General features: G+C 40.6%; 1 protein-coding gene across 2 annotated transcripts in view; it reads right to left on the bottom strand.

Annotated features, from left to right (window-relative positions):
* Positions 1-761: 761 nt before the first annotated feature.
* Positions 762-14,639, bottom strand: part of DQX1 (DEAQ-box RNA dependent ATPase 1) — a 201,648-nt gene continuing 187,770 nt past the window's right edge. For both annotated transcript variants that reach the window (XM_029595785.1, XM_029595792.1), the window contains exon 12: positions 762-3,027. In XM_029595785.1, the coding sequence (XP_029451645.1) occupies positions 2,832-3,027 (196 nt within the window). In that variant the 3' untranslated portion in view covers positions 762-2,831. The remainder of the gene's footprint in view (positions 3,028-14,639) is intronic.

Genomic DNA, 14,639 nt, shown 5'->3' on the forward strand with positions numbered 1-14,639 from the left:
TAGCTAGGGCCAACTCATTAAACGTTAAATTAATATATCATATAAATAGGAAGGTTTTTTTCTGGCATTAACTATTCTAGAGTTCATATAATGCCATTTCTTAGATCTGTTCCTCAAAATAACCTCCGATGACCCTCTACACTTGGCTAACCTTTGACGAAAGGTTAGCCAAAAGGTTGCACCACTTCCTGATGGCGCAACACAGCACAGCTGTCTAAAACGGGCAGTAGCTTATTTGCTCGACAAAAAACATAGTAATGAAAAGGATGAAAGAGAATACATTGAAAAGAGAATGGGATTTGATGGGAAACTAAAGATGCATATCTTGAAAGGAAAAAGTCCACTGGAAAAGAAACTGAAGGTCTGATGCCCTTGTCAATGCATTCAATGTCAACTATTCTCCTCTTGGGAGGAATGGATTTTTGACTCATCTGCAGAAAAAAGGCACTTGTCTCTGTGGCAGGTACATCCACTGGTTCCAAGGAACAGCATTCATCACTTACGAAGGATCAGAGTTTCTCTGCAAGCATCCGCTCTATAAAAGAGCTATTACCTGCACAAAAAGGCATTATTTGAGGCAGAAGCCCCTAAAAGCTGCTGCACTAAATCACCCTAACATATTTAGTCAGCAGCACACAGCCATTACAAAATGAAACATGAAGACCTTGTCTGAGTGTCTGCTCATAAAGCAAAAAGAGGAAGAGCCATTTCCTCTGAATTTTGTTTTTGAAGGAAAAGCTTCAATTCAATTTGAGTGTGTCTTTGCTGAGCTGGATACTGCAGTTATTTCATTGGAAACAGTATGTGAGCCAGATCTCCTCTATGCACATAGCAATTTTTGTCCTTATTTTGATTTTTTTTTTTTGTGTTACTTCATTCACTGTTTGACACAGACCAATTCCTTCCTTTCTTACATTGCCCTAATTTCTTACAAAAAAAAAAAATGTAAACACTGATTTACAATCTGCACCCGAGGCAGTAGCACACATAAAATGACCATGTACAGCATGTTAGAAATTCTCCTTTCCCTAAGTCTCCCACGGGAAATACACAGCAAAATTTTAAACTTATCCCGTACCCAGCCCAGCATTACAGATTGTACACTGCATCATCTAACAAAACAAAAAAAAAAGCTCCATGATTAAAAAACACAAAGTGATGAGATCCAAAGAACTCACTACGGCCACAGGAAAAACAAAAAAAAGCTGGAAACAAAAGTACATGGACTCTGAGAGCATAGCATACAGTATAAGCGTGCACACGCACAACAGTGCAAACTTCGACTTCGACAGTGCTAATACATCTCTATCCCGACTTAGAGCTCCACCTACTATTCTAATACTAGGACCCTATATACATTTCTACCAATGCGCCTCAGTCGGGACTTGGAGAAGCCTCCGTTATTCCGGTTCTTGGCCTCTTTCTCAGCAAGGACTTCTTGCAATGCTATAGTTTTACGATACAAATGTTTGCCAAGAACTGTGCTGAGATCACATACACAGTCACACTGCAGTTGTAACCAAAGCCTGATCCGGGGCCCAAGCGTCTCACTGTTGCATTAAACACCTGAATCTCCAGCCCTATCATTTTTTATTTTTTTTTTATTTACTGTATGTAATATTTCTTTACTTACTCTACAAAGTGGGGCATTACCACTCAACTATTAATTTTAACAGACTGAATTTCCTCTGTTTACCCTTAAATCTTTTTAAGCTTTAGTAATGTGTGAATTTTGTATACAGTTGGGATTTAAAATAGAGCTTGCATTTGCATGAATCCCGTCAGTAAACAGTACGAAGTTGCTCAGACTGAATGCACGTTATTTCCCAGTATATTCATACTGCATTAGGAAATGTAAAAAAGTCAGCTTATCCATGAAAACAAGAAATGTTTGACAGGCTTCAATGTCCTTACACATGACAGATTAAAGGACACTTTTTCAAACTGTATAAATCACCACCACCTTTGTGTACTTGCGATGCTGGTATTTACAGAACTCTGTCCAGAAACAGAGCTGCATGCCAACAACCTCTTCAGAAACCACTGACTTCAGTGCCTCTTGGTCATCGCCATGACAGCGACACAACAGCTCTTAAAACATGTGGTAACCACCGGGACTAAGTGAGTACAGAGTAAAGAATCGTAATGAAACGATGCTATTTGATAAAAGGTGTCCCCACAGGCAAACAGCAGCCCCTATATATTTAGTATTTTACATAATATGGAGTCTATGTATGTCCATGTTTATCAGATGACGAGAAAAGATGCCAAACCAGCTAGGGCAGCATGGCTCTGCACAATACATACTATATATACATGTACACCAGATAGTATATGCAAGAGAAGCACTTTGGTCCTGCGTTCTACTGCAGAAATGCTGCTCTGATAGAATCAGGGGTTGATATTACTGAGGTCTAGGGTACAGATTCCAAGATGGGGGGCATCCTTACTCCAATAAGATTTTGTTGTTGCAACATTCTTTGTCACCTCCTACAGATTTCTAGCAGCTGGTGCCCATGGTATGTTAGTCTGGAGATCTTATTGCTCCCTCACAAAAAAAAAAAATGTGGTTGTATGCAACAAGAACTTGTAAACACACATGCTGCCCAGGCCAAACTCTATAAAGTCACAGGGCAATTAATATAATCTAGTTTGTTCTGAGTAGGAATCAAAATGCTTAACCAGCCAGTAGCAGTTTCTAAATCTGAAAGGACAGTATAACTGTCTCATGGCCACAAGGCAGCTCCCCATGCCAAATCTCCTTCACAGGATCAGGGTCTTGGGAAATTTTCTATAATTCAAGACTTTCAGCATAGAAGATATCTGTTGTATCATTGCAATGAACAGAGGTCTTTGTCTTCCTCGCCTTCTGTATTTTCTGTACTTTTACATTCCTTTCTGGTCTCTATCTCCTCATCCTCTTGCCCCTCCGTCCTGGACATCTTCCCCCTCAGTTCCATCAAGAGGTCTCGACTCTCGCTGGCTGGCAGGTTACTCAAGTAGTACTGTGGAGCAAATTCAACCAGCCTGAAGAGACAGAAAGCAGGCAATTAATACTGCAAATAAACCAATTCACAAACAGTCATTGTGCCATTATTCGACAGCATCTGCTATATGCATGCTCTGAACAGCTGAAAGACTTTACTGAAATAAGCACAACCTTATTTAGTAGATCTATCTGCATACCCACAAAATCATTTTTTTTTCTGGTCCCATAACCCTCGTTCAAAATGGTTTTATGGATCTATTATCAATGATTAGGAGTTATACCTACATCAAATCTTCCTAGAACGTAGAAAGGAAGCAGCCCAGCCTCCATACTATGGTTAGCTTTTCCAAGAAAGAGGAAGAGAAATAGAAGGCTCTAAGTATAAATTACCATTACCTCAATTTCTGCACTCTTTCTATAATGGAACAGATGAGTTAGTGATATTGTAGTCTATACTTACAGAAGAAACTTCTTCCAGGGTAGAATTAATACATTTAGCTCATCTGAGTCCAAAATAGCTGAACTCCTTCTCATTGTAGCATTACAAATCACACCATTATTGTTTTTTAAATTTATATTGTGCCTTTTGTGAATAGTCAGTCACTTAAAAGGGCACTATATTCTGACATATTTTCCTGACCCCAGAAGTCTTATAAATCTAAGGGCCTCATTTACTAAACATTTTCCGCATAGGCACAGAATGGGAGGAAAGATTTAGTAAATCAGGCCCTACCTGGGTGATGCATCAAGCTGCATTAGTGCTCTAATGTGCATTATATCGCGTATATATTGTGCGATGTATGTGATGTTTTGCATCTCTCTGCCCGGATTCTCTCCTCTATTACAATGACCTTCTTTGCATTCGATTTACATGCATAAATGCAAAAACATGCAAAAAAAAGGTAATTACTAGTCAATTTGATGTGAATTTTATCGCAGCTGACGAACAAAGTGGTCAGCTGCAATAAAACAGCAACATCTATTTGAAATGTGTTGGATGTGAGGCAGGAGGCCCAGGACCCTAATGTGGGTCCCGAGGCTCCTGCCTTACATTTAAAGCAGAAAAAAAAAAAAAAAGCCACATGCAAATGAAGAGGTAGAGTGGGGGGTCAGTGCTGATCCCCATGGCAACCTAGGGTCACCACCAGTTGAGGCGACCCTGACTCCCTCAAAATGTTAATCAAAAAAAACATGGCGATAGCCCCGGCCCCCCCCCCTGCCATACCCCCCCCCACAGGTGACAGAGATCCCCCCCCCCTCCAATGCCATCCCCACCATCTCTCCTATGCTGGATCCTTTTAAAGGTTCGGGGGCGGGGGTGGGGGGGGATGCAGGTTGGAGTGGAGGAAGGGAGGCTGGGCCTGGGACCCTTTTGTTTTTATTGACTTTCAGGGGTGATCTCTGTCACTTGAAGGATAGGGGTATGGCATCAGTGGGCAGGGGCCACCCCAGAGCTTTTTAGTTTTAACAACATTTTGGAAGTGGTCCCAAGTTGAGACGGGGTCAGCACTGACCCCATCCTCCCCCACCTCCCTTTTTGCATGCAACTTTTTTTTTCAGGCTAGTGGCCTTTTAAGGCAATAGCAGTCCCATGAGGTTGGGGCCACCATCAGGTTAAAGGCTGCTTGCCATGTTCCTTTGTCCCACAGTATTTGACCGTCACACACAAAAAAAACCCTGTGCTATACAGTCAAGATACTTTTTCGGGGGAGGGGCCCCACTATGGTGGTGACAACCCCCTCCGCATGCAATAGGGTGACCCCCTTCCACAAAAAAACATTACAGTTTAGTGCATCCAGAGGTAAGTTTGTACCTGAGGCAATGGAGGGTGAAGGGACCTGTCTACAAAAAATGCCTTTTGAAAATTTGCTCCTTTCAGTTCAGGCAAAAAGTATGAATGCTGTTTCACAAAAGGCATACATCTACTTGCAGGGAAAAGGGAGCAAGATTAGTTCAGGGGAGGGAAATTATGCATGGGGATTTCATTCCATGCCCTCAGCGTGTGTACGGGTTCCTGTTTTCAAAGAGAAACTTTGCAGGGAGTTTCCCTTTGAAAGGGAGCTTGCAGGTCTTTGTGCCCTGTAAGCTACACAGGGAGACAGAAAATTGTCCCCAAAATGTTAATGCAGAAGACTCAAAAATTACATTTCTTATATTGTTTATTCTTCTGGCTACTTCAACTGCTTTGTGTGTTCCCATAAACAAACAAACAAAAAAAAGACAAAAAAATACTTTCAGTCAAAGCTGCGCTTCAAAGGTAGATGGGACACTGCAACTAGCAGCGTAATAAAACAAAGAGAATTATTTCATCTAGATCTCATGTAAAACAATAGAAAGAAGCACCAGATGGCATGTCCCTAGGTGGGTTTGGGCCAGACTGGCATGGAGAATTAATATATCAAGAATTGACAGAAGTTAACCCAAAGTTCTTCATTGCATTCTCCTCATCAGTTTGGACACAAGGGACATACCAAAGTTGAACCTTACTGGGCAGAAAATAGCGTTGGTTTAATTATCTTCCTTTCTAATGATCCATCAGTCTACGCTCGCTGGTTAGCAAAAACAAAAAAACTGATGCTTCACGCATATCCTGCATAGCTTCAACAACAGGGGTGAAGAAAAAAAGGATCCGCAATCACAAAGCGAGGAGTAGCTGGCTTGTTACGGCGGTTACTACCCCAAACCAAATGTGCCTGATACTTCACTTTCAATGCATATCCAGCATGGCTCTCTGCTTCTACAGCAGGGGAGAAGTAAAAAAAAAAAAAAAAAACCAACAAGAGCTGTACAACATAGTCTAGGTAAAACAAATAAGCATGGGTGTAGCTTGCTTATCGCGGCAGTTACTGCCCCTACTACCCCTAACTAATCAAGCTAGATATTTCACTTGCATGCAGCTCCATCACTGCTCTCTACATTAATGGTGGGGGTGGAAGGGGAATAGAACAAGGAGCTAAGAGTAACAGATAAGAATGAGAGAAAAAATGTGTGAGGCTTGCTGGGCAGACTGGATGGGCCATTCGGTCTTCTTCTGCCGTCATTTCTATGTTTCTATGTTTCTATGTTTCTATGTATGCAGGGATCAAAGTCTCAACTTTGAAAATTTGTTCCACTGGGGCCTGGGCTTTTTCTGCGAATGAAGTTGACCTGTGTCTCAGTAATATAATGTCTGAGTCATGTAGAGATAGACAACGTGGAGGCCAGCAGTCCTCTTACTGATGGCATACAGAACAAATCTGGCTTTATAAAACCTTTTGTTCTGTCCAAATTTTAAAATGTCTCTTCATTCTCATTCACAGAATGCAACAGTCTTTCTTTGGATGAGGGAACAAAGTAGGCAGTAACATTTCTTGACTTATGTGAAGCCTGGAATTTATTTTCACAATAAAACTAGAAAGTGTTCTCAATGCTACCTTATCTAGAAATAACTTAATAAATGGAGAAGCTCATAGGACTTTCTGTTCACTTACTCTCCTAACTGAACATACTGTAACTAAATAAAGTTTAATAGGGAAAAAATGTAAAGATGTGCTCAGGCATACAGAACGAGGCCTCATGAGAGTATTAAGAACCAAATTCAAGACTTGATCAAACTCAATAATAACTTGGCTGCCCTAACTGAATGCAAACATATGGGTGAAGAGAATGATTTCCCTGTTACCATGCCTTCTACTGAGGTAGTTGCAGTCCTGTGTATCTTGAGGGTAGAAATTTTCTGAAGACCCTCCAACAGAAATTCTAAAATTTAAACCACAATTTCTTATAGGGTTCTCTTGACAATCACCAGCCAGTGAATCTTGCCTGAACTCCAAAAATATGCTTTTGTGAAGATTCTTCAGAACTTCAAAAATTACTCCACTAATTGAGAAGCGTATCCCTTTCTTTAAACAGTTATCTTTCAACTTGTAGACTGTCTGTTTTAATCCACTTAGATCTGGATGAAGACTGGGTCTCTGTTTGAGAAACCAACACTTGTAGACACAGCAGTTCTGCTAAAGCCTATTATACAACACGTGAAATCTATCACCTCCTTGGCCAAAGCCATGTGATCATTATTCCCTCTGACTTGTGATTCTGCACTTTGTCCGGTACCCCCCATAATATATTTCATGGTGGAATGAAAAAATCCAATATCCCAACTTTGTGCCAGCATGAGTCAACAGCTTGAGTGCCCAGATTCCTGCTTTAAAATGTTGTAGTCTCTTAATTATTATTAATTATATTTTTAAACTGCTTTTCGAAAGAATCTTAAAGCAGTAATATAACATTAAAATATAGTAAAATACAACAAAGTACAACAATAATAAAATAATTAAAATACAGCATCATATGCAAAAATCAAGATGCTATTACATCCATGTTGGGATTCTTCACTATTTACAAATTCAGAGAAACATCTACAAAAACCACATTGAAGAATCGTTTGCATCCAATGACAGGGCCTCTCTCTCACAGCAAAAGGTAAATCCCTTCTACTTTAGTCCATAGGACTTCTTCAAGAAGTCCTTTCCTGAAGCTGGAACATGAGCCAAATCTGATGAAAGGTCTGGAGTTTGCAAGACTATCCTCTCAACATCCCGGCTGTGAGAGCCTGAGACCCGATGATGGGATCGTACAACAGAATTTTATTCTGAGTGATGAGGTTGGGGAATTCCCCAGTCTAACTGGACACCTGATCGACATATCCCGCAGAAGTGGAAATCAAATCTGTCTCAAACTATGGAGTGCTATGAAAATCATAGTCCAATGGTCTCTTCTAAGCTTTAACAAAATCTTTTCAATGAGTGGAACTGGAGGATATGCATACAGCAGGCTCTGGCCCCAAAAGAGGGAAAAGGTGTCCAAGGTTAGTTTGCCTAGTCTCCTTCTTTAAACAAAATGGAATCTTCCTATTCTTAGGGGACATAAATAGATCTACTACGGGTGTACCCTACTGAATATCTGGTTTGCAACCCCCTCTATACAGGGATCATTTGTGGTGTTTAGTACCAGACAACTTGTCTGCTAGGACATTCTTATCACCTGCCAGATACATAGCTCTGAAGAACACCCCCGGGAAACAGCACAGACTCATAACTGGCTAGTTTCCCGATTCAGGAGGTACAATCTCATTCCTCCCTTCTTGTTTATGTAAAGTATTGCTACTTGATTGCCTAAAAAAGGATTGTTTTGTTAGCCAACTGATCTCTGAAAGCCTTCAGAGTGTACTGAATCATCTTTACCACCAAGAAGTTTATATGATGAAGGCTTTCTTGACAAAGGCCTTGGGTGCAAAGTCCCTCTACATGGGCTCCCTACACCAGGTTAGACGCATATGAGATCACGAAAATCTGGACTGAGAATTTGGAAGGGGGATACCTTTGGTCAGAATGGAATTGAGCCACCACCAAGACAGAGAGTCGTTGAGCAGCTGAGTGATGAAGATGCTGTCTTGAAGATCCTGGCGTGGCCTGAAGCCACTGTGATCTGAGGGTCCATTGAGATCTTTTCACAATGATGTGTCACGGGAGTAAAAGGCACTTTTGATGCCATTAGGCCCAATAACCTCAACATGCTCCAGGTTGATGCCACTGACTCGCTTGAATCTTCCCCACTGCAGAAATCAATGTGATAACCCTCTCTTTTGTGGGAGGGAGGATCTTGCCTGAGTTATTACTTAGCAGTGCTTCTACAAATTCCAAAATGCGATGACCGGCTCAAGTGGGAGTTGGAGGTAGCTGATGACAAACCTTAGTAACTAACACCCATTCGGTTCTGCACATTCATTCTATGGCACCTGCCTGAAATGAGCTCTTGACCAGCCAGGTAGAGGAACATGTTCACTCCCAGTTTGCATAGATGGACTGCCATCATAGCATGACATTTTGTGAAGACACATGTGGCTGACACTAGGACTAAAGGCAGCACATGTCACTAGAGGTGATCATCCTCTACTACAAATTCTGAGATTTTTTTTTGACCTGGAAATACATCTATGTGGGTATAACCATTCTTCAAATCAAGAAAGCATCACTAATTCCCTTTATCAAGAAAGGGTGTTAAGGTGTCCAGGAAAATTATATTGAATTTTTCTCTTTACAGAAATTTCTTCAAGAACGATTGGGTAGAGTCCTCCTGTTTTCTTTGGAATCAGGAAATGTTTGAAGTAAAATCCCTATCCTCTTGCCCCTGGTGGAACAGGCTGAAAGAGGTAGAGTAGCTCCTTCTGCAGCAGATTTTAATGCTGAGATATTCCCCAAGTGAGCTCTGCTGGACAATTTGGAGTATACAATCAATCCCCACTGTTGGTGAGGTCAAATATATTTATCAAAACACCTCTTGATACCCCACTTATATATAAAATTAATAGTGTAGGATGAGGAAGGTTTCATATACCTTCTGCAACATGCCGCCACAACCTTGTACACAGAATGCTATGGATTGTAATCATGAACCAACCTCCTTCCTAATCTTGATTATTTTTGAGTATTTTATGTGAAACAAATTCTTGTGAAAAAAACTTGTTTTGTGTCTTGTGCTTTTTAAAAACGGCTGTACAGCTCAACCTTCACTGCTACATTTAAACATTCAACGCTGTCCGCATCTATTCAACTGCCGCAGACGCTCCAAACTCCTCTTTTATATCTCTATGTGAGACTATAATTTTATAATGAGTTCCCGATCAACTTAGCTTATTTATTCCTCCATATAATCCATAGCATTCTGGGGTTGTGAGTCCAATTTCTGATAATCGTTTAAGAAGGATGGAATGATTTACTGTGTCGAATGCTGCTGAAAGGTTTAATAAGACAATAGACCAATTTTTGTGTTGTTAATACGTCTTTCGTAATACGTCAAATAGGACCGATATGCAGAGATAGTTGAGGTATTTTTTTGTTTTCTTCAGGTTTTTCCCTTTTCTAAGTTCTCTTAAGAACATAAGAACATAAGAAAATGCCATACTGGGTCAGACCAAGGGTCCATCAAGCCCAGCATCCTGTTTCCAACAGTGGCCAATCCAGGCCATAAGAACCTGGCAAGTACCCAAAAACTAAGTCTATTCCATGTAACCATTGCTAATGGCAGTGGCTATTCTCTAAGTGAACTTAATAGCAGGTAATGGACTTCTCCTCCAAGAACTTATCCAATCCTTTTTTAAACACAGCTATACTAACTGCACGAACCACATTCTCTGGCAACAAATTCCAGAGTTTAATTGTGCGTTGAGTAAAAAAGAACTTTCTCCGATTAGTTTTAAATGTGCCCCATGCTAACTTCATGGAGTGCCCCCTAGTCTTTCTACTATCCGAAAGAGTAAATAACTGATTCACATCTACCCGTTCTAGACCTCTCATGATTTTAAACACCTCTATCATATCCCCCCTCATTCGTCTCTTCTCCAAGCTGAAAAGTCCTAACCTCTTTAGTCTTTCCTCATAGGGGAGTTGTTCCATTCCCCTTATCATTTTGGTAGCCCTTCTCTGTACCTTCTCCATCGCAATTATATCTTTTTTGAGATGCGGCGACCAGAATTGTACACAGTATTCAAGGTGCGGTCTTACCATGGAGCGATACAGAGGCATTATGACATTTTCCGTTTTATTCATCATTCCTTTTCTAATAATTCCCAACATTCTGTTTGCTTTTTTGACTGCCACAGCACACTGCACCCACGATTTCAATGTGTGATCCACTATGACACCTAGATCTCTTTCTTGGGTTGTAGCACCTAATATGGAGCCCAACATTGTGTAATTATAGTATGGGTTATTTTTCCCTATATGCATCACCTTGCACTTATCCACATTAAATTTCATCTGCCATTTGGATGCCCAATTTTCCAGTCTCACAAGGTCTTCCTGCAATTTATCACAATATGCTTGGGATTTAACTACTCTGAACAATTTTGTGTCATCTGCAAATTTGATTATCTCACTCGTCGTATTTCTTTCCAGATCATTTATAAATATATTGAACAATAAGGGTCCCAATACAGATCCCTGAGGCACTCCACTGTCCACTCCCTTCCACTGAGAAAATTGCCCATTTAACCCTACTCTCTGTTTCCTGTCTTTTAGCCAGTTTGCAATCCACAAAAGGACATCGCCACCTATCCCATGACTTTTTACTTTTCCTAGAAGCCTCTCATGAGGAACTTTGTCAAACGCCTTCTGAAAATCCAAGTATACTATATCTATCGATTCACCTTTATCCACATGTTTATTAACTCCTTCAAAAAAGTGAAGCAGATTTGTGAGGCAAGACTTGCCCTGGGTAAAGCCATGCTGACTTTGTTCCATTAAACCATGTCTTTCTATATGTTCTCTGATTTTGATGTTTAGAACACTTTCCACAATTTTTCCTGGCACTGAAGTCAGGCTAACCGGTCTGTAGTTTCCCGGATCGCCCCTGGAGCCCTTTTTAAATATTGGGGTTACATTTGCTATCCTCCAGTCTTCAGGTACAATGGATGATTTTAATGATAAGTTACAAATTTTTACTAATAGGTCTGAAATTTCATTTTTTAGTTCCTTCAGAACTCTGGGGTGTATACCATCCGGTCCAGGTGATTTACTACTCTTCAGTTTGTCAATCAGGCCTACCACATCTTCTAGGTTCACCGTGATTTGATTCAGTCCATCTGAATCATTACCCATGAAAACCTTCTCCATTACGGGTACCTCCCCAACATCCTCTTCAGTAAACACCGAAGCAAAGAAATCATTTAATCTTTCCGCGATGGCCTTATCTTCTCTAAGTGCCCCTTTAACCCCTCAATCATCTAACGGTCCAACTGACTCCCTCACAGGCTTTCTGCTTCGGATATATTTAAAAATGTTTTTACTGTGAGTTTTTGCCTCTACAGCCAACTTCTTTTCAAATTCTCTCTTAGCCTGTCTTATCAATGTCTTACATTTAACTTGCCAATGTTTATGCTTTATCCTATTTTCTTCTGTTGGATCCTTCTTCCAATTTTTGAATGAAGATCTTTTGGCTAAAATAGCTTCTTTCACCTCCCCTTTTAACCATGCCGGTAATCGTTTTGCCTTCTTTCCAACTTTCTTAATGTGTGGAATACATCTGGACTGTGCTTCTAGAATGGTATTTTTTAACAATGACCACGCCTCTTGGACATTTTTTACTTTTGTAGCTGCTCCTTTCAGTTTTTTTCTAACAATTTTTCTCATTTTATCAAAGTTTCCCTTTTGAAAGTTTAGCACGAGAGCCTTGGATTTGCACACTGTTCCTTTTCCAGTCATTAAATCAAATTTGATCATGTTATGATCACTATTGCCAAGCGGCCCCACCACCGTTACCTCTCTCACCAAGTCCTGTGCTCCACTGAGAATTAGATCTAAAATTGCTCCCTCTCTCGTCGGTTCCTGAACCAATTGCTCCATAAAGCTATCATTTATTCCATCCAGGAACGTTATCTCTCTAGTGTGACCCGATGATACATTTACCCAGTCTATATTGGGGTAATTGAAGTCTCCCATTATTAATGCACTACCAATTTGGTTAGCTTCCCTAATTTCTCTTAGCATTTCACTGTCCATCTCACCATCTTGACCAGGTGGACGGTAGTATACCCCTATCACTGCAGTCTTCCCTGACACACAAGGGATTTCTACCCATATAGATTCAATTTTGTATTTAGTCTCATGCAGGATGTTTATCCTGTTGGACTCTATGCCATCCCGGACATAAAGCGCCACACCTCCTCCCGACTGCTCCTCTCTGTCATTGCGATATAATTTGTACCCCGGTATAGCACTGTCCCATTGGTTATCCTCTTTCCACCATGTCTCTGAGATGCCAATTAAGTCTATGTCATCATTCACTGCTATACATTCTAATTCTCCCATCTTACTTCTTAGCCTTCTGGCATTAGTATACAAACATTTCAAAGTTTGTTTTTTGTTTGTATGTTTATTCTGCTTTTTAATTGATAGGGATAAGTTAGAATTTTTTAGCTCAGGTGAGTTTTTAGTTACAGGCACTTGGACTACTTTTCTAATTATTGGAACCTCACTGTCGGGATGCCCTAATTCTAATGCATCATTAGTATCCTTTAAAGATACCTCTCTCCGAACCATGCGCTGCTGAGCGACTGTCGACTTTCCCCTTTGTTCAAGTTTAAAAGCTGCTCTATCTCCTTTTTAATGGTTAGCGCCAGCTGTCTGGTTCCACCCTGGTTAAGGTGGAGCCCATCCCTTTTAGCTGATCTAATTTTAGAATTATACTGGGGGTTAGATAGATGTGGTTCCTTTATGATTTTTAAGCGAGTGGGATTTATATTATCTGCAACTGTACCGATTACATTAAACCAGGACTTAGTTGAATGTTCTGCAGTAGAAAAATCTAAATTTTCAATCTCAGATTGAATCTTTTCTTCAAGAATTTCTAGGTTAAAAGGTAGTCGATAGGAACAAGTAAAGGGATTAATATTTTGTGATGGCTGATGTGTTCAAAGTGAAATGCTGGCTTGGATTAGAAAGTGATCCGACCATGGGACTGGAGTCCGGGTCGGTGGAGATAATGTAGAAATTTTAGAGTTAATAAAAATTAGGTCTAACCTATGTGTTGCTTTATGAGTAGGACCATTATCTGTTCTAAACCAAGGGCTGAAAATGCTTCCATCATATCATATCAACTCCTCCCTCTTCTGATTTTTCAGCAGGAAATGGAGCAGGGCAGGCTACTAAACCTTTATTCCCTTGCAAATGTCTCATCTCTGAAGAAAACATTTAATTTGGATGACCTATGTGATGATATCCAGTGCCTTTGTATGACTAGCAACATTAGCAGACAGTCAGGGCTGAGAACTTCAGGCCTTAAGTACAAGCCTGCTTGCTAACGTACCATACCATACAGTGAGGACAGTCTATTCAAGTGTAAGGTCAAAAATGCAGTGCATATAATAGACTACTACTTGATGTTTCAGCCCCTCTCTGCTGCAACTTATGAGCCAATGTCAGCACCGTGAGGACACCAGAGTCATTTCCTGAAGAAGCACCATTTTCCTCAAAAGAGTCAGTACCAGAGCCCCATATGTCTAAGGCAGTACAGTTCAAGACCTCAGCAAAGAGATCCGAAGAACTTGAAATCCTATGGTGGCATCCAGTCAGAACCGGCTTGGGATTTTGACTGGATCAATGGAAATAGCCAGGGTCTCAGTCTCTTTTCTGGAAGACATTCCTTTGGGGCAGAGTGTACAGGGCTGAGAATTTTCACAAACTGGCCTCTTGTAACCTCAGACAATTGGGTCCTTCAGATTGTGAGAGATTACATCAATTGACATAACTCCAAATTGCCCAACCAAAAGAGCTTTTCAGCTTGTCCAAAATCAGGAATTATTCAGATTGGAAATATTCTCATCCTTAAAGGCTCAGGAAGTTAAATCTGTACTACCACAGAACAAAGGGCTGGGTTTTTACTCCAAAAACTTCCTAATCCCGCTTCTCCCCCCACTTCCACCCCACCCCTGCCAAAAAAAACCCAAACAAAAAACCAGGAAAGATTTATACTCATCTGAGATATAAGGGCTTCATCAATTCCTGAAAAGGGAAAAGTTCCAGATGATTTCCCTGGACTCCATTCTTCTACTTTTAAGTAGAGGGAACTGGTCATGTCCATTATATTACCCAAAGCAGTTTATAAGAATAAAACA

Source organism: Rhinatrema bivittatum, chromosome 1 (assembly GCF_901001135.1).
Source record: "Rhinatrema bivittatum chromosome 1, aRhiBiv1.1, whole genome shotgun sequence".
NCBI lineage: Eukaryota > Metazoa > Chordata > Amphibia > Gymnophiona > Rhinatrematidae > Rhinatrema > Rhinatrema bivittatum.